Source organism: Trichomycterus rosablanca, chromosome 7 (genome assembly GCF_030014385.1).
Source record: "Trichomycterus rosablanca isolate fTriRos1 chromosome 7, fTriRos1.hap1, whole genome shotgun sequence".
In the NCBI taxonomy this organism is placed as follows: Eukaryota; Metazoa; Chordata; class Actinopteri; order Siluriformes; family Trichomycteridae; genus Trichomycterus; species Trichomycterus rosablanca.
The window spans coordinates 28825003-28845765 of NC_085994.1; the positions used below are offsets into that span (position 1 = coordinate 28825003).

At 39.6% G+C, this 20763-nt stretch overlaps 1 protein-coding gene across 1 annotated transcript in view; it reads right to left on the reverse strand.

Moving 5' to 3' along the window:
- The window catches only part of cacna1db (calcium channel, voltage-dependent, L type, alpha 1D subunit, b), a 127965-nt gene that overhangs the window by 45060 nt on the left and 62142 nt on the right, over nt 1-20763 (reverse strand). Inside the window, exons 10-20 of the mRNA XM_062999201.1 lie at nt 16889-16976; nt 13583-13609; nt 13138-13298; nt 12631-12856; nt 12031-12238; nt 5661-5781; nt 4824-4938; nt 3056-3116; nt 1509-1563; nt 1288-1414; nt 1051-1180 (exon numbers count right to left, since the gene is read on the reverse strand). Coding sequence (XP_062855271.1) covers nt 1051-1180; nt 1288-1414; nt 1509-1563; nt 3056-3116; nt 4824-4938; nt 5661-5781; nt 12031-12238; nt 12631-12856; nt 13138-13298; nt 13583-13609; nt 16889-16976 — 1319 coding nt within the window. The remainder of the gene's footprint in view (nt 1-1050; nt 1181-1287; nt 1415-1508; nt 1564-3055; nt 3117-4823; nt 4939-5660; nt 5782-12030; nt 12239-12630; nt 12857-13137; nt 13299-13582; nt 13610-16888; nt 16977-20763) is intronic.

Here is a 20763-nt window from a genome sequence, read left to right on the forward strand (position 1 = left end):
TGTCAACAGAACTTCCAACAGGATAATAATCCCAAGCATACCTTGAAGTCCAACAAGGCTTGGTTTTAGAAGAGGTCCTGGAAGATTCTGGAGTGGCCACCACAGTCACCTGACTTGAACCCCAAAGAAAATCTATGGTGGGATTTTCAGCATTAAAATCCAAGAATATTAGTGAACTGGAGGCCATTGCCTATTAGAATTGGGCTAAGATTCCTCAAGACTGCTGGCATAAGCTGGTGTCTGGCTATAAAGCCTGTTTGCAGCAGGTCATAATAGCAAACATGCTCTACTAAGTACTAAAGACACTTTCTTTACCACCTTTTAGGCCTGTGATACAATTTCGAAGGCTTAAAATTTTTGCAACCCAATAAGAACCACATTTCTTACTGTCATCTTTTCATAGGCTATCGATGGGTTGTTGGGCTGTTGTTGCATTACTATAAACAAACACATATTTCAAAGAATGTTAGCTAAGTGATAAAGTCATTTGAAGGTTTACAGGCATTTTAGCCATTTGTACTGTTCATGTATCTAATATTTTCATGCCCATGACAGTATAAGTGTATATACCACAGTATTAGTGATAGTATATGTTTAGGTCCTGTCTGGCTATTTGTTGGTCTAAAAGAAATGGCTTTTTTCTTGCTTTATAGCTAATTTAAAATTCTATTATTATTTAAAAGCCAGAAAATGCTGAGACCTACCTCCTGAGAAAACACCTATACTGCTACAGTCTATAATTACAACTTTTTGGAAACAAAGACTCAAGGTGGGTTTGGCATATAAAGAAAGATGACTATACTCAAAAGACTGATGTGTTAAGTATGAGAGTCTGTGACATTGTGAGGGTGAGTTTTTTTTTTTTTTTTTGTGAGATTAAGCTAATTCACCATACGGTAAATTTCTTATAACCTTTTTTACTTATCTTTACCAGGGGTGGCATTGCGGAGGGGACTGTAGGTGTGCCCAAACTTTTAACTAGTACAACATACAAAACATAACCTGTCTGTGTTGAAAAAGTAAAATGGAATACTTTTGGAATGCTCTTACAATATTACGTGCTGAGTAGCTTCGAATGGGGTCCTCAGCTGCCAACGAGACAGAGCTAAGCATGATGAAGACGAGGGTAATGTTGGTAAAGATCTGGTGGTTGATCAGACGATAGCACTTAACACGGAATCTGTGGGCAGGTAGTCATGAAGATAAGTTAATGTTAAGTAGTAACGGCCTCAGCAGTAAATATGTGTGTGTGGCTGTGTGTGTGTGTGTGTGTGTGTGTGAACTTACGGATTTGTGTGGCTAAAGATGAAGAAGGCACTGCCCTCAGGAATGGGCTGAGCCTTCTCTTTGATGCTAAAGTTTGAAAGCCGATGAATACGGGTTTTGGATGGACCATCAGCCTTGGTATCTTCCCCTGTATCCACAAACAGTGGCAGGCAACATTACTCTTAATATGTATAAGTGTGATCATTAGTGTACAATGGGCAATATTTAAGCAGATGGTGCACCTGTAGAATAAACTGGCTCTCTCTCCTCATCCTCTTCCTCATTTTCTAATGGAACCTGCGATTATATATGTGTCAACACACAAAAAGGGGAATGTAAAAATATTTTATGAAGAGACATACAGATGGCAAATAAATAAATAAAAAAAACTTAGTAAAATGTTGGGCCACCACAAGCTGTTTAACATGTCAGACTAAAATATTTCATATGTTTTAATTGGGTTAAGATCTGGTGACTGAAACTGCATGCCATATGATTTTATAACGTCTCAACCCACCATGCCCAGACCATCCATTAGCCAGTTCTTTCAAAGCTACTGTCTACTCCTGGGTAAATTATTTAAAAGTGTAGCAGAATGATCTTATTTCAATGGGATTTCCTTATTTCTCATTAGAATAAGGCAGTTTAAAAATTTATTAATTAATAGTTAACAATTCATTACAGAGAACCACATGGGTTTTATGGAAAATGCAGGAAAGCCAGATTATTATCATAAGTCATTTTAAAATGGAGTAATGTTCTTTTAAGTCAATAATTTTTCAACTGGCAATTAAACTTACAGCACTAAACTGATTATTACAAAATCAAATGAACACCAAAATATAACATACAGTGATAACCAATAAATTATTGGAAATCAACTAAGTAGTATTTATGGTAGAATAAACAAGCAACCACAAGGTTTAATACTCTCAGGATTTGAATGTATATTTTTATTGGTGTTGGAACCAGGAAAGTTTAGAACCAGTTTGAAATGTTGAATAATAAAAGTAATAACCAAGGCTCTTCACTGTGAGCATATGAGCCATGTATCTGTCTGATGATGGAAAAAAGGCCGTAGCTAAATTACTTTGTTGTCTGGACCCTGTTTTAGCAGAAAAGTTGGCTTTTGGTGTCTGCAGCATGCCATTCAGAAACCTCTACCCAACAACCGTTGTCGATTCTGAAGTGTTCTTAATCAGACTGAAGCACCCTCTTTTCTTTGTCTCAGAAGATGTGCAGATGCAAGGCACAACAGGTCACTACACAATGTTTAGCCGAGTGAAGAGGTTGGTGCAGCCGAATTGGAATTGTAGGGTCAAAAACTTTACTTAATCCAGAAGCTAATGATTTAACCTGAATCTAAACTTGGAGTTAGCACAATGCAACCAGCACACTAAACTTGACCAGGATAAATGCGAATAATGGTGTAACCACAAACAGTGAACTGCTACCTTGTAGGCTGAATCAAGTCCAGTGGATTGGCTTTTGTGTTCCTACCCCTTCTAAAGTGATTGTAAAATAAGTTGAGGTGTCACTTCTGATAATAGACTGAGTCATTCCAGACTCAAGGAGACCCCCTAATGCTCACATTTTGTAAAACTAACCATGTTGATTCCTTTGTAGAACTGATTGTAACTGAATATATCATATCCTTATCCTATGAATTAATTCATATAAGTCATCCTTCCATTTATAGCACATGCTCAGAGGATTTTGATCTAAGTATCAGAAGCTTTAAGTTGAAGTTCATTCATTTGCGAATGTCCCAAATGTAGCTACAGCTTACCTTGGTTTCTCCTTCTTTACCCTGCGTATTCTCCTCCTCTTTCTTGTCAGTACTTCCCCTCCTTCAGAAAACAAAACTTTAGAATGTGAAAGTGTTCTTTAACACAGCACATATGCTACAACCAAACCAAAATAAAGTTTTACAAAATTGTCTATTCTAATGCATCCAGATACACCATTCCCACTTTCTCCCTCAGGCACAGCCAATCGTGTCTATATATAGGCTCAGCCAGCCTACAGCACACATTTGAGTTTTGGTTTGCATTATCAGAACAAAAGCTAGCCATGTGGGAACTGTCCAAGGAACTGACTATGGAACTCTAAAATCAAACTGGGACCAAGCATAGATTACGGGAAGGACATACAAATATATAAGACTTTGAGTGTTCCCAGGACCACAGTAGCCTCAGTAATTTGGAAATTAAGAAATCATGGCACAACCTTGAACTTTCCATGAGTTGACAGCATGGCCTAATTGGGCATCTGGGCAGGAAGGGCCTTGGTCAGGGAGGTAACAATCTGTATGTGGCAAAACAGACACTGCATATCACCTGGCTAATACCATCCTAGTGGTGAAACATGATGGTTGCAGTATTATGCTATTGGGGTGCCTCTAAGTGGCTTGGTAAGGTCGGGAAGGCTGGTAAGAATTGAGTAATGTATGACAACATTTCAATTTTGAACAAGACAATGACCCAAAATGTAGTTCACAGCCATTTGTGCAGATCACAGACACATTATCCAATCTGACTGAGCTTTAGAGGTTCTGCAAGAATGTGATAAACTGCCCAAATCCCAATGTGCAAAACTAGTAGAGACATATCCAAGAAATCTTGCAATTGTAATTGCTGTAAAAGGGGCTTTCATATAGCATTAAATAAATGGTCTGAATACTTTTGTGAATAAGAGATGTTTTTTGCTTTTTCATTATAGTTAATTAAGGGTAACATGAGGTGTACAACGGCAAATGATTTACCTTCAACTTCTTAACACAATAACGTGGACAAAACATCAGGCGGTCTGAGAACTTTCTGAACTCACTGGTATTCAGAAATGCAGTACTTAAATCAAGTTTCTGAATGGCTAATTATGATTATTGAAATCTTTTGCATACATAGCAATATACATAAAGATTAATTTGCCAAGCTGGACATCTCATTGAATTCAAATGTTCTTTTGACTGAATTGGCAGAAATTCACAGAAACTGGGAAAATCATGTGGAAAGCCTTCCAAGAAGAGTGGCGGCAGCTGCTGCTGCAATGTGGGGAACCAACTCTTTATTAATGCCCATGGTTTGGAATAGATTTTCAACAAGCTCTTGGTCAGGTGTCCACATATCTTTGAATAATATTACAGATCACATTAGTTTTATATTGTTTTATTTAATTTGATGATTAACAGGCTAAATCTCCAGAAACAATGCAATCATTACTTTTACGTATAGGGTCAAAGTGAACACTGCACTTTATTTAGCGAACAAGAAGTACTGCAAACATAAGCACCAAAGCCTAGTGTGCTAAATGTCTCATCTTTTTAATACCTCTGATTGTTACTTAATATCACTTTGAATATTAAATAGCTCATTACAAATGTGTCTGGTAGTATTTCAGAGAGGTATTCAACAATGAACATTTAAATGAATGTCAATAATTCATCAAAAATAATCTAAACTGTGTTTATTTACTTTCAATGACGTACTATATTTATGAACTGTTGACCAATATCCAGTAAGGAGCAGATGTAGACTTTATATTGTGAAGATGATTACCTGGCTTTCTTCTTCCTCTTATTCTCCTCCTCTTGCTCTTTCTGTGCTGAGTTTAGGCTCTCTGCATCTGCCAGGTTATCAACAGCAATGGCCAAGAATACATTCAGCAGGATGTCTGATCAAAAAGGTCAAGTTAAACATAAAGGTTAAACATAAAAGCTGCCCCCTTAGACTAACCCCAGTGTACCTTCTAAAGCAACCACCTGGCTGAAACTATGCAGCTAACCAAGTGCCCACAGAAACAAACATTAACCAAAAATGATTTAGGAAATGAACAGATCTGGAAAGACCTTTGCAGTTAACTATACAGCATTAAACACAAAAAAATCTAAAGTATGTGGACATCTGACCATGAGATTGTTGGACATAATATGGGCATTATTATCAGGTTGCCAACAGTCTTCACTCTTTTGAGAAGGCTTTTAAAAATGTTGTGTCTGTGCATATGTGAGGTCAGGATCTGATGTTGCAAATGACATTTCAATTCATTCCAAAAAAGAAACTAAAGTAGGTGCTCTGTGCAGACCACTAGAATTCCTCCAAGTCAAACTCTTTGAACTCTCTTTTTATGGACCTTACTTTGTACACAGGGGTATATATACACATGGGGTTATAATTAAAAAGATAACAAAGCTCAAAATTACCACAATTTTGGAATTTGGATTTTATATGAGTAATTCAATGTGCCAGTATGCAGTGGGTGTTCACATACTTTTGGCCGTATATTGTTTACAATTATACTGGCAATGTAATTCACATACATCTGTGATACCTGCAGCACCACATTCAACATCTTCATTCAGAAATAACAAATGTTTTGCATAATTTGAAGGATACAGTTTCCACAAATAAAAAGTATGATAAAGTAGATGCACACCACCATGCCTGAGGAGGAAGGGCCCCCATATGCCATAATACCATCATACATCACTGTGTTCCAGTCCTCACCTGTCAAGATCTGAAAGCACACACAAACACCACCAACCTTAGTGTTTATATAGTCAATATTAACATGTATATGGGAAAAATATACAACAGAACAAGTTGAGACAGTACGGAAAATGCATGTAAACAACACAGCATTTCTTACATTTACTTTGAATTTTATTTTATTGCAGACAGTATGATATTTTATGTTTTGCCTGGTCAGCTTCATTTTATTTGTTAATATACATCCATTCCTGCATTAATGCCTCCAACACATTCCAAAAAAGGTGGAATTGGGGCAGTTTAGAGCTAGTATTAGTATTTTGCCCTTGGCAAAGGTAATTTACTCCTTTGTGATAGCAACATTCATGCAGAAATGTACATTGAGATTCAAGAGCAACATATGCTGCCTTCAAGACGTCATCTTTTCAAGGGACGTCCATGCAGTCCATTGCATGCTGTACACATTACAAAGGCATGGCTGTAAAAGAAGAGGGTACAGGTACTGGATTAGTCTGTCTTGTGACCCTAGCCATTACAGCATGTGTGGAGACTTTGGAAACAAAAAATGTCACGGTGACAAGCCCATACTTTTGCACACCTTAAGACGTGTTTGCAGGAAGACTGGAGCAAATTAACACCTTGAACACTTCATCGCTTGAAATCACAGTGTGTTGCAATACACTTGGTGGTATAGTAATTTGATAGACTATTGTGTAACATGGTGGGTCACGCCTCACGAGTGAAGTGGAGGTGAAGCCCCATTTAACAAGAATTGGAAAATCCAAGTGCATGATTTTTAACCAAGGTAAAACAATACTGTGACTAAACAGCCACTAACAAAAAAGGGAGTAATCAAAAATAAAAGCAGTGGCCAAAATAGCAAAAGCAAGTAACAAAAACATCTGCAACCAGCAATAAACAAAGTGGATAGAAAAGGTACAGAAGTGAGAACTGGTTGTCACAATATGACAGGTTGCTCTGGATGTCCGCGACAACCCAGTTCTCGAAAAAAGGGAAACCCTAAACCCAAGCAGGATCTGGCAAAAAATGGCAGGTCCAAAGATGACATCCCCCCAACTGCCATGTTGCCAGGTGTGTTCCCTAAAAACAGGTAAAGTGTGCTGGTCTTATACGCTAACACAAAACCAGACTGGACCAAGCCCAGCATCGCAGTTCTAGAAAAAAGTATGTTTACCAGGGAAGCTGGCAAATCTTTGAAAGAGAAACCGTGATATATAGAAAAACTCCAACCTTAAGCAACTTAACACCAACAAGGGCAGATGACTGTCAATTCAATGGAACCAACATATCAATCATCTGTGCCCCTGTGCCCCCTCTGCCTTGCCAAAAATGCAGGCAATGCAGAAGGACATGACTCCAAAGTGGTTCACTGCCTAGCATCCATTCCTGCATTTCAGGCCAGCAACACATTCCAAAAAAAGTTGGGACAGTAAAGCATTTACCACTCTGTAATGTTGCCATTTCTTTTCACCCCACTTAAGACATTTTGGCACAGAAAATACCTAACAATTTAGTGTTTCAGGTTTTATTTTGTCCCATTCTTCCTGCAAACACGTCTTAAAATGTGTAAGTATGGGGTCGTGTTGCATTTTTAGTTTCAAAATTCTCCACACATTCTCTATTAGGGACAGATCAGGACTGTAGGCAGGCCAGTCCAGTACCCGTATCTTCTTCTTCCACAGCCATGCCTTTTGTAATGTGGGCAACATGTGGTTTTGCATTATCTTGTTGAAAAATGCATAGACGTCCCTGGAAAAGATGACGTCTTGAAAGCAGCATATGTTGCGCTAAGATCTCAGTGTACTTTTCTACATTAATGCTGCCATCACAGAAAAGTAAATGACCTTTGCCAATGGCACTGACACAGCCCAATACCATGACAGATCCTGGCTTTTGGACTTGTTGCTGATAACAGTCTGGATGGTCCTTTTTGTCTTTGGTCCGAAGCACACAGCGTCCATTTTTTCCAAAAAAGACCTGGAATGCTGATTCATCTTACCACAATACACATTTCCACTGTGTGATGGTTCATCCTAGATGCCTCCGAGCCCAGAGAAGTCGACGCCGCTTCTGGACATGGTTAACATAAGTCTTCTTTTTTGCACAATAAAGTTTTAAGTGAAATTTGTAACTCTGTATGTAACTCTGTATTGTAGTGCTTCACAAAGGTTTGTTAAAGTAATCCCTCACCCATGTGGTTATATCACCTATTGTTGAGTGGCGGTTCTTGATGCAGTGCTGTCTGAGGGATCAAAGATCACGGGCGTTCAGCTTAAGCTTGGCCCCTTGGGGCCAGTGATAGCTCAGTGGTTAAGGTACTGGACTAGTGGCCGCTCAGGTGGCGCAGCGGTAAAAGACACGCGCTGCAACCAGAGCTGGATTTTGAAGGAGCGTCGTTTCGAATCCAGCTCTGCCTTCACGGTCGAGGCTGGGCGGCTATGGACAACGATTGGCCTGTTGTCCGGGTGGGGGGCAGGACTTGAGACCGTAGGGGATGCTCTCTCAGGAACGGGGTGGTTGCGCCCTCTACTGGCTGGTTGGTGGCGCCTGTATGGAGACGGAAGGGGGTGTGGCGGAGTGTGTGATCCTCCGTGCACAGTACTCTGCCACGCTACACTCGTCAAGTGTGGGTGATAAGACGGTCGATTGGCTGTGCACGTTTCGGAGGAGGCGTGGAACGGCCTCGTCACCCCCAATCAGGAGCAGGAATCCGCACTAATGAGAGGATGATAGATGGGACGAAATTGGACGTGCTAAATTAAAAAAAAAAAAAAAAAAAAAAAAGGTACTGGACTAGTAAACAGAAGGTTGCCGGTTCAAGCCCCGCTACCACCAAGTTGCCACTGTTGGGTCCCTGAGCAAGGCCCTTAACCCTCAATTGCTCATCGTGTTCAGCTCATTGTGTAAGTCGCTTTGGATAAAAGCGTCTGCTAAATGCTGAAAATGCAAAATGAAAATGCAAATGCAAAATGCCCCTTGGCCTTTACGCACCGAAATTCCTCCCGATTCCTTGAATGGTTTAATGATATTTTGCACTGTAGAGGGAGAAATATTCAAATCCCTTCCAATCTTTCTTTGAGGTCCATTGTTGTTAAACATTTCAATCATTTTCTCACACATTGTTGACAAACTGGAGATCCTCTGTCCATCTTTGCTCATCAAAGACTCAGCCTTAACTAGATGCTGCTTTTGTACCAAACCATGATTACAATTACCTGTTGACATCAACAGTTGTGAATCACATCATTATATAGGTTTTTCACCTCATTACCAGCCCTAAATTGCCCCCGTCCCACCTTTTTTTGGAATGTGGTGCAAGCCTGAAATGCAGGAATGGAGGTATATTAACAAATGAAATGAAGTTGAGCAGACAAAACATGAACTATCTTGGGTTCAAACTGTCTGCAATCAACTAAAAGTCAAAGTAAATGTAAGGAACACTGCATTTTTATTTTATTTGCATTTTCCAACTTTTTCTGATTTGGGGTTGTAACAATAATAATAATAATAACAAGCCTATTAGCATTTTAGTCCAGGACACTCATTGATTTATCACAAGGAGCAGGTGACCCAATAATTAATGAATTACTTAATTCCATCAGGAATGGTATCTGTGTCTGCTATTTGTATGTTTATTAGTACTTATTAATCAATGGTGGAACATTACATTAAGTTAAATTAACTTATTAGTCAAAACCCTCGCAAACAAGTACGTTACCATTGACATGCTAGCTTGGTTACCTATCTGTTCCACCTGGCTTCACAACTCCTCTGTCTATCCCAGCCCGCTCCCTGACTCTGCAAGTTCCACCCAGCTTTCCAGCCACTCTGTCTGTCCCAGGTAGCTCCCTGACTTTGCCCATTTCAGCCAGTTCCCTAGCTCCTCTGTCTGTCCCAGCTAGACTCTGCTGGTTCCAGCCAGTTTCCTAATTCTTTGCTGGTTACAGACAGTCCCAATTCCAAATACAGTGGGGCCAAAAAGTATTTAGTCAGCCACTGATTGTGCAAGTTCTCCTACTTAGAAAGATGAGAGAGGTCTGTAATTTTCATCATAGGTACACTTCAAATATGAGAGACAAAATGAGAAAAGAAAATCCAGGAAATCACATTGTAGGATTTTTTAAGAATTTTCTTGTAAATTATGGTGGAAAATAAGTATTTGGTCACCCACAAACAAGCAAGATTTCTGGCTCTCACAGACCTTTAACTTCTTCTTTAAGAAGCTCTTCTGTCCTCCACTCGTTACCTGTATTAATGGCACCTGTTTGACCTCGTTATCTGTATAAAAGACACCTGTCCACAGCCTCAAACAGTCAGACTCCAAACGTTGAGTTTGGAGTCTGACTGTTTGAGGCTGTGGACAGGTGTCTTTTATACAGATAACCAAGACCAAAGAGCTGTCGAAGGACACCAGGAAGAAAATTGTAGACCTGCACCAGGCTGGGAAGAGTGAATCTACAATAGGCAAGCAGGTTGGTGTGAATAAATCAACTGTGGGAGCAATTGTAAGAAAATGGAACACATACAAGACCATTGATAATCTCCCTCGATCTGGGGCCCCACGCAAGATCTCATCCCGTGGGGTCAAAATGATCATGAGAACGGTGAGCAAAAATCCCAGAACTACATGGAGGGACCTGATGAATGACCTGCAGAGAGCTGGGACCAAAGTAACAAAGGCTACCATCAGTAACACACTACGCCAAGAGGGACTCAAATCCTGCAGTGCCAGGCGTTTCCCCCTGCTTAAGCCAGTACATGTCCAGGCCCGTCTGAAGTTTGCCAGAGAGCATATGGATGATCCAGAAGAGGATTGGAAAAATATCATGTGGTCAGATGAAACCAAAATGGAACTTTTTGGTAAAAACTCATTCGTGTTTGGAGGAAGAAGAATGCCGAGTTGCATCCCAAGAACACCATACCTACTGTGAAGCATGGGGGTGGAAACATCATGCTTTGGGGCTGTTTTTCTGCAAAGGGGACAGGACGACTGATCCGTGTTAAGGGAAGAATGAACGGGGCCATGTATCGTGAGAATTTAAGCCAAAACCTCCTTCCATCAGTGAGAGCATTGAAGATGGAACGTGGCTGGGTCTTCCAGCATGACAATGATCCCAAACACACCGCTCGGGCAACGAAGGAGTGGCTCCGTAAAAAGCATTTCAAGGTCCTGGAGTCTCCAGACCTCAACCCCATAGAAAATTTGTGGAGGGAGTTGAAAGTCCGTGTTGCCCAGCGACAGCCCCAAAACATCACTGCTCTAGAGGAGATCTGCATGGAGGAATGGGCCAAAATACCAGCTACAGTGTGTGCAAACCTGGTGAAGACTTACAGGAAACATTTGACCTCTGTCATTGCCAACAAAGGTTATGTTACAAAGTATTGAGTTGAACTTTTGTTATTGACCAAATACTTATTTTCCACCATAATTTACAAATACATTCTTTAAAAATCCTACAATGTGATTTCCTGGATTTTTTTTCTTCTCATTTTGTCTCTCATAGTTGAAGTGTACCTATGATGAAAATTACAGACCTCTCTCATCTTTCTAAGTAGGAAAACTTGCACAATCAGTGGCTGACTAAATACTTTTTGGCCCCACTGTACTTCCAAAGGTCTCGTCACCACTTCCAGGCAGCTCTCCAGATGTCTCACTGCCACTTCCAGAAGGCTCTTCAGAGGTCTCTTTGCTGCTTCCAGATGGCTCTTCAGAGGTCTCTTTGCTGCTTCCAGACAGCTTTTCAGAGGTCTCTGCTGCTTCAAGCTAGCTCTACAGAGGTCTCGTCGGCACTTCCAGATGGCTCTCACCACCGCTTCTAAGTGGCTCCCCAAGGCCCTTGCCACCACTTCCAGCCATTTTTTCAGGGTTCTCGCAGCTGACTCATGGAGGTCCCCCAGGAGGCTTCTCCCCTCGTCTTCTGTATTCATAGTTAAGTCCATGTGCCTCAAGTTATTGTCTGTCTGTTCCCAGTCCATTCCTGTTGTCTTTACCTCTAGCACCCTTTGTTACCTTGCTTATTACTTAGTTACGTTACCCACTGCAACCACCGTTATTGACTATTGTTTGGGTAATTTCAATAAATCTTAATGTTCAGAAAGTTTATTTCTGAGTAAGTACTTCAATTCAATTTCAATACACTAATTTAATAAAAATAAGATTTGTGATTTTTTTGGAAGGGGGCAGTGAAGGGGGGTTATGATCCAATAATTTTTATCACAGAAAAAGACAGTCAAACAAACACACAGCAAAACAAACCTGAAAGACAGTGAGCAAGGCTTGCGGGAAGTTGTCAAAGGTGCTCCTTTTGGTGACTGTTTCATCAAAGTTGAATTTGCCACCGAACAGCTGCATGCCAAGCAGACTGAAGATGATAATGAAGAGAAATAGTAGCAGCAACAGGGATGCAATGGACTTCATGGAGTTCAGCAAGGATGCAACTAAGTTACTCAGAGATGCCCAGTGACTATAGAAAAAAAAATTTAAGTTTTAATTAGAAAACATAAGGAAAAAGACATGCACTACAATTACGTCTTATTAAAATGTATTTGAGGTAATTAGCTCAATTTAACTCAATCAACTGAACATGAGATGAATCTAGATTTAAATATCCACTCACCAACCACTATGTACATATTTAGCAGTGTTGCTGAGATTTATAAATACTGTGTAAAATAACTGACATCTTTATTTTGAACACTAGCCCTGCTATCTTTTATCTAAAATATATGTCCTCAGCTTTCTGCCAATGAACACCTGTGTTGTGGAAAGAGAACCCTCTAAAAAGATCTCAGTGCAAGGCTGCCAATAATTTCTTTAGATTGATCAGTCAGCCTTAGATTGTTCCTTGACACTCACCGTGTGACTTTAAAGATGCGGAGCAGACGGACGCAGCGTAGGACAGAAATGCCGAGAGGTGACATGATCTCCAGCTCTACGAGGATGGTTTCAACAATGCCGCCACACACCACGAAACAATCAAAGCGGTTAAACAGGGAGACAAAATATGCTTGTAGTCCTAGACTGTACATCTTAATCAGCATCTCACAGGTAAACATGGCCAGCAGCACCTTATTGGCCACATCTGTAAAAAATATGATACAGAGTACATATGATGTTATTACAGTTTTACTTCAAAAAATAGTAAGTGGAAACATGGTATTACTATTGACATGGTAGTTTTATTAATATTTTCTGTTTGTAGCTATAACAGACCTTTATAATTAGTCATTTAGTCTGTGTATGAACTTATTAATCACCCATTGTACAGTACAATAATATACTATACTACACTTTTTCATTTTTACTTTAATTTGGTTGTAAAAGTGTCTGCTAAATGCTGTAAATGTGTTTATGTTTGTTTACCTTGCACCTCAGTAAGCCAGTCCGGCTGGTTGTAGTGCTCAGAGGATATGGTAAGGGTGTTAAGGAACACTAGCACAACAACTAGCCAGTAGAAGGTGGTAGATTTTACCGCTGCTCTGCACTTCCTGCGCCAGAATCTGTTCCAGCGACGCCAGCTACGACTACAATGAAAGACTTGCCATCAGTTAAATACTTCATTTAAAGTAGGAGATATATTTAATTAACTTAACATGAGTAAAGGTGATAAACATTTGAGTGAGAAACATTCAAATGGATATGAACAAATATTATGCAGATGTACACAGCTTAATATATATAATATGACAGACCACACAAACACAGAGGCATGCAAAAGGACGACACTTAAATATGTTTGCAGGTAAAGAAAAGATGAGCCATGCAAGTATAAGGTTAAATGTAGAACCAAAAATGACTTTTTACTGACCTGAACTTTGACTTTGTAATTTTTTGACTGAAAAGTTGACATAAGGCAGTTATTATAATACAATTCTAAAATATCACTAAGGACTGTGGTCACTTTTTTCAGTTTATACTTACTGAACCACAGAGTCCGTTGCTATTTTTGATCATTACAATCAATTTTATAATTACTTTAAAAGGTAAACTGTCAATGTTATTTATGTTTTAATGCAGTGATCACATGCAATCTTATACATGTCAGTGAATGAACAAAATGATTTGATGATACACCAAATGATAAAGAACTGACATTATTAGTTATATATATATATTTGTTAAGTGTAGTTCAATTATTAGGCACTCAGGTGTCAGTTTATATTTTTGTTACTGACTGTAGAGTATCATAATTTGTCAGCTTCCCAGTACATCTTTATCGATTGAAAGTGAAAACCACTGACCAAATTTTTATTATTTGCAGTTAGACATAGAAGTTTACATAGACTTGTAAGGGATATGTACACCGACCCGTCGAGGCATGGACTCCACAAGACCCCTGAAAGTGTGCTGTGGTATCTGGCACCATGATGCTAGCAGAAGATCCTTTAACTCCTGTAAGTTGGACTTGTTTGCCCAGCACATCCCACAGATGCTCAATTGGATCAAGATCTGGGGAATTTGGAGGCCAAGTCAACACCTCAAACTCATTGTTGTGCTCCTCAAACCATTCCTGAATCATTTTTGCTTTGTGGCAGGGCGCATAATCCTGCTGAAAGAAACCACAGCCATCAGGGAATACTGTTTCCATGAAAGGGTGTACATGGTCTGCAACAATGCTTAGGTAGATGGTACGTGTCAAAGTAACATCCACATGGATGGCAGGACCCAAGGATTTCCCAGCAAAACATTGCCCAAAGCATCACACTGTATCCGCCGGCTTGCCTTCTTCCCATAGTGCATCCTGGTGCCATGTGTTCCCTAGGTAAGCAGCGCACACGCACCCGGCCATCCATGTGATGTTAAAGAAAATGTGATTTATCAGACCAGGCCACCTTCTTCCATTGCTCCACGATCCAGTTCTGATGCTCACGTGTCTATTGTTGGCGCTTTTGACTTTATGCAGCCCCATACGCAACAAACTGTGATGCACTGTGTATTCTGACACCTTTCTATCAGAACCAGCATTAACTTCTTCAGAATTTGAGCTACAGTAGCTCGTCTGTTGGATTGGACCACACGGGCCAGCCTTCGCTCCCCACGTGCATCAATGAGCCTTGGCCGCCCATGACCCTGTCGCCGGTTTACCACTGTTCATCCCTTGTACCACTTTTGATAGATACTGACCACTGCAGACCAGGAACACCACACAAGAGCTGCAGCAGTTTTGGAGATGCTCTGACCCAGTCGTGTAGCCATCACAATTTGGCCCTTGTCAAACTCGCTTAAATCATTACGCTTGCATATTTTTCCTGCTTCTAACACATCAACTTTGAGTATAAAATGTTCACTTGCTGCCTAATTTATCCCACCCACTAACAGGTGTCATGATGAAGAGATAATCAGTGTTATTCACTTCACCGGTCATAATGTTATGCCTAGTCGGTGTATATTATTGCAATTTTGGCTTTTTTTCTATTTTATTTATGCATTTTCTCCCATTTTCTCCCAATTTAGTGTAGTCAATTTGACTTCCGCTGCTGGGGGATCCCTGATTGCAGTTGAGATGGGTATATTGCTGCTCACGCCACCTCCAACCCGCGCGCAGCCATTTGTGGAACACTTTACCACCTATGCACAGACGCCTCTCTATCTGCCAATTAGGGTCCTTACACAGCGTTTGAAGACCCCACCCACATAATCCGATCATCCCGCCCTAGCAGAACCGTGTCTGCTGCAGGCACTGCCAATTATGTCCGTTAGATTTTAATGACTTTCAGAATTGTTCTTTTTTCTTTTTACCGAATAATTAAATTAAAACACTCACTTCTTTGTACAATTAATGTTTTACATTTTTGTCTATTTTAAATTTAATGTGGATTGTTTATATACCTCATTTCCAGAAAATGAACATTTTAGCAAGACAATGCCAGGCCTCATTCTGCACACACTACAACAGCATTGCTTCACAGACTCAGAGTGCTTGTGCTTGACCAACCTGCCTGCAGTCCAGATTTGTCTTGTATTAATGATGTATCAGACAATGGTGACCATGAACTGTTGAGCAGCTGAAGTGTTGTATCAAACAGGAATGGGCAAAAATTCCACTGCAACAGTTTTCACCCATGCAAAAGTTTTACCCATTTCCAAATGATTGCAGTAAGCTATCACAATATTGTTATCTGATGGTCGTATTATTCTGTTCATTCTGTTATCATTACGTTTATAATATTGTTTTTTCTTCTTCGTCTTTTTCTTCTTATTTGGGGGGGGGGGGCACTGTGGGCGCAAGGCACACAGTAACATCCATCGCAGGGCAGACATACATACATACACACATACATACACACACACACACACACATTCACCTATAGGGCAATTCCGTGTCTCCAGTTAACCTGACTGCTTGTTTTTGGACTGTGGGAGGAAACTGGAGCTCCCGGAGGAAACCCACGCAGACACGGGGAGAACATGCAAACTCTGCACAGACAGGACCTGGACCGCCCGCCTGGGGATCAAAAACAGGACCTTCTTGCTGTGAGGCAACAGTGCTACCCACCGAGCCACCATGCCGCCCTGGTCAACATAATCTCATTTGTTAAATCACATCTATTCCTTCATTTCAGACCTGCAACACATTACAAAAATGTTGGGGCAGTAAAGCATTTACCACTTTGTAATGTTGCAATTATTTCTTATGACACTTAAAAGACCTGAGGTTTTGCATTGTCTTGTTAAAAAATGCAAGGACTGGAAAAGATGTTGTCTTGAAGGCTGCATATGTAGCTCTAAGATCTCAATGTACTTTTTTGTATTAATTAGGACTGAAGTCTAAACTTTGTTAGGTTAGATCGTTTAGCCACACTGTTAGCATGATTTAGTTATTTCAAAATGTTGTGTTGTACTGCTGAAACATTCAATTGCAACTTAATATTCCAAAAAGGTAGGATATAATGACAAACACCTTTTTAATGCTTAGGTGTGTCCAAACTTTTGCCTGGTAAATTAAATGGCAGGTAAATCTATGAATGTATTATTATTTTAAAAACACTATTAAAAGCTTAAATAAAATGTTTTATATAAAGCCCATTCACTGGCACAGGAACTAAACAGTACAAAATGGATGTGTAACAAAACTCATGATTAAGTGACCACTCGGGAAGCCAGCTGATCTCACCAGATGGGTCCACAGCAGCGGCTCCTGTAATCTTCTCCATTCGGGCTGTCGGTGTTACCAGACTCACTCTCACTGGTGGGCATGCTTGCTGTGGAAAATATACACACACTGAATCACAGTACAGTCTAAACCAGGCTTTAAACTTAGCATGCCAAATAACAACACTTCAAAATGAGTACTTTAAACAATAAGCACTATATTGCAATGCATATTTTAAACCGAATTAACAAAATAACCTCAGTGATAATGATATGAGAAATGATTTGTTCAAAGTTCAGATGAAAATCAGTATAAAAATCAGTAAACATGCCAGTAGAATAAATGTAAATAACCAGGAACCACTGATAGTGAACAGTCTATAACTACAACTCCAGAATTATTCACATTTTAACAGAATACACAAATCAGGGTCATAAAAAAGTTTCATAAGTATCCATGTAGATACAGAACCTTTCCCATTTAAAGGGTTTAGTTGGATCAGAACCCTTTCAAAGAAAACTACAAGAAAATGCAACCAGTGCCTGCTCTGGTTGCCAAGTGCCACATTGCCTCTCTCTGCCCGCAACTGCTGAACATGTCTACTAAGTTTGTTTGGGTTTGGTTATGGTTAAACAAAAGTCTTCTATTTGGCTTAACATGTGGTAACCATACTTATTTGCAGAGAGTAAAGCTGTGGCAAACCTTTCTTCCACATTCTGTTCATAAGCTGATATCCCACATGCACCAACTGTCATTTACAGTTTTTTTTTATGCATTTTCTCCCCTTTTTCTCCCTTTTTAGCACGTCCAATTGCCCGATTGTGTCATACTTCCTCTCCACCAATGCCAATCCCTGCTCTGATTGAGGAGAACGAAGCTAACCCATGCCCTCTTCGACACGTGGGCAGCATGAACATTTAAAAGTTGATCTATTTTATATATTTCCACTTGGTAATAACTGCCCACACCCCAGCAGAACCCCCAATTCATAGGGATTCATGGTTTAAATATGGTTCCAATGGTTTCACTATCAGTTACTACATGTGTTATTCATTTTAGATAATAATTCTGCTTGTAAAGTTGTAATAACTCTGGAGTTGTCTGCAAATTATTTCATTTTAATTTCTATTAGAACCACCTCCTTTTTCTGGATTACATGCGGTAAATACACATACAAACTCAGTTGGCAAGATTTACCCTGAGTCTCTGTGGACTGACTGAACCAGCCTGACTTTCCTGCCTTCTTCTCCAGGGTGAAATTGGCCATCGTCACCCCTTTCAGTTTACAGGCAGTTCATGCATGCAGGCAGTGGGGGGAGACACAGAGACAAAAGAGCAGGAAAGAAAAGCCACTATCAGCATCTACAGATTAAACACACCACGCAGCATTACAACACTCTTCAGGAAGAAAGAGAAGTACAAAGGGGGCTGAAAAATAAAATATTAGGAAAGAAGGAACAATGCAGGATATGTTAATAAAAATGTCATTAACGAGGAAAAATTAAAGATAGGAGAAATGCAAGAGCGTAATACAACAAGCAAACAGATTTGATTACATAGCAAAAACAGCATGCTGTCAGGCAAGATTTAGGGGTGCACTTATTTATGTAGTGATTTAGCTACATTTAAGAGACACAGCAAAGATGTCCATAATTACCTAAATACTCTCACAATACTCTTAGACAATACACTCACATGCAAATTACTGAGCTATGTAAAATAAACCCACAATTACAGTTGAGAGCAACAGGGGATATGTTTGTCATAGCACACTGATATCTATTATTTCTCGCCTCTGTGCAGGTGCCATCGACCAGCCAGCAGAGGCCGCAATTGCATCAGCAATGAGGAAACCCTTCTGCTCATTCTTCCTTGGACATAGCCAATGTAAGTTTAGGTCCTACCCAATAGCAAAGCTGAGATTCAGACTCAAGAGTTTAAGATCTCAGCAGTGGTGGGCTAGTCATGGCTTACCATGACAAATCTGGTAAGCCTTTTGTTTCTATATTAATTGATTTTTATGCTATTTATTTTATTTTTGGATTTTCAATTTTTATTACAAGAGTTATTTATGCCCTGTTGCAATTGTGCTGTTTCTTACAATGTTAGAGTCATAGACTAGCAGACACACATGTCCCATGTTAATCCGCCACCAATCGTAACAGTGCCACAACAAGATTCTGAGGTCACATTTCGCAATGGGAAAAAGGAAAAATCCCATTTGACCTTCCTTATCTCAAACACAGCAAATAAAGTCTCTTACACACCTGCCAAGCTCACTAGCACTGATGAGATTCAAACTCAATAGCGTGAGCTCTCTACAGTGGTGAGCTAACATTAGATTGCCTTAAACTTACTTAATTTGGAGTCCTGTACAATTAAAATCTTAATTTTCTCAGCTATTTCATTATTTTTTTGTCACATAAAAATTTTATAAAATACCGTTGTGGATTCAATGTAAGACAATAACACAATACATTGTAATACAAAATATAATATAATGTTCCATAATGTAATCATTACATTTACAGCATAACTGATGATTTAGTTACACCACACTATAAGTGTCAAGCCAAATACCTGTATCATCAGATTGTATTTATTGTATTGCCCAGCCATAATTGGCTACATAATGAACTACCTAGGGTGCAGAAGCTATTATGTTATATCCTGTGTAGTGTGCTTTCTAAATAGCATAAAGTCATTTGGGAACTGCCTCTTCCTTGGGTAGAAACAACTGTTAACTTCTGCATAAGTACAAAAATAGTGCTTAAATGTACTTTTGCATTTTCTCCCATTTTCTCCCAATTTAGCGTAGTCAATTTGTCTTCCGCTGCTGGGGGATCCCTGATTGCAGTCGAGGTGGGTATATTGCTGCTCACGCCTCCTCACGCCCTTATCACCCACGCATTCTGCACAGGCGCCTCTCTATATGATAATCAGGGTCCTTAACACAGCGTGTTACCCACCCTTGTAGTCCAGCTATCCCGCCCTAGCAGAAAAGTGTCTGCTGCAGGCACTGCCAATTATGCCCGCTAGATGGCACCCAGCCAACCGGTGGCAATGCCGAGTTTCGAACCGAGGAGTTTAGAATCTCGGTGCTGGTGCGCTAGAAAAATATCCCGCTGCACCACCTGGGTGCCACGCTTGCAATTTCATATCTTTTTATTGGGGGAATAATTTTTTACATTGAAAAGACGTGATAAAATTGGTAAAATGTACCTTATATGACTTTAAAATACACTACATATACTTTCTCATGTAATTTACACATAACATTAAAAAGGGGAATCTGAGGGTGTCACTCCAGCAAAAAACTAAGATACAATTTCCTATTTCCATGTCTTAAAATGTAGTAGCATAAATTACAAATATTGTATTATGTGAGTTTAAAAGACCCAAAAAATATAAAGTTTCATTCTACTTTTAACCAGTGATTATAAATATGTTATTAAAATGCCTGGTTTTTGTTGGTTATGGTGTTATATATGTGTTTTTAAATCAAACAGAGACAAGCCTGCTCTTATTAGTTGAGAAAACAGTTTGTGGGCATTGCAAAGTTGGCTTTCAAATAAACAAACAGTTTCATTAAAATCAGTGTAATGCAACCTTTCCTTTTACGAGACAGCTTAAGTCAATAATATGTTTGTCACTAACCCTACTTTTTACTAAAAAAGCATAAACAGGTATACACAATAAATATTATAATTATTATCATTTTTGTGTTCGTTATATGGACATGGGACACTTTGTGCATGTAATGCTAAATAATTAACACAGAAGCATGTGTGGGTGGACTGTAAAAAAAGAAACATTAAATTAGAAAAAGAGGGAGAAGAGTTGAGTGGTGTTTTCAGTGCGTCACATGCCTCTTACATAAAGAGGATTGGGATTAC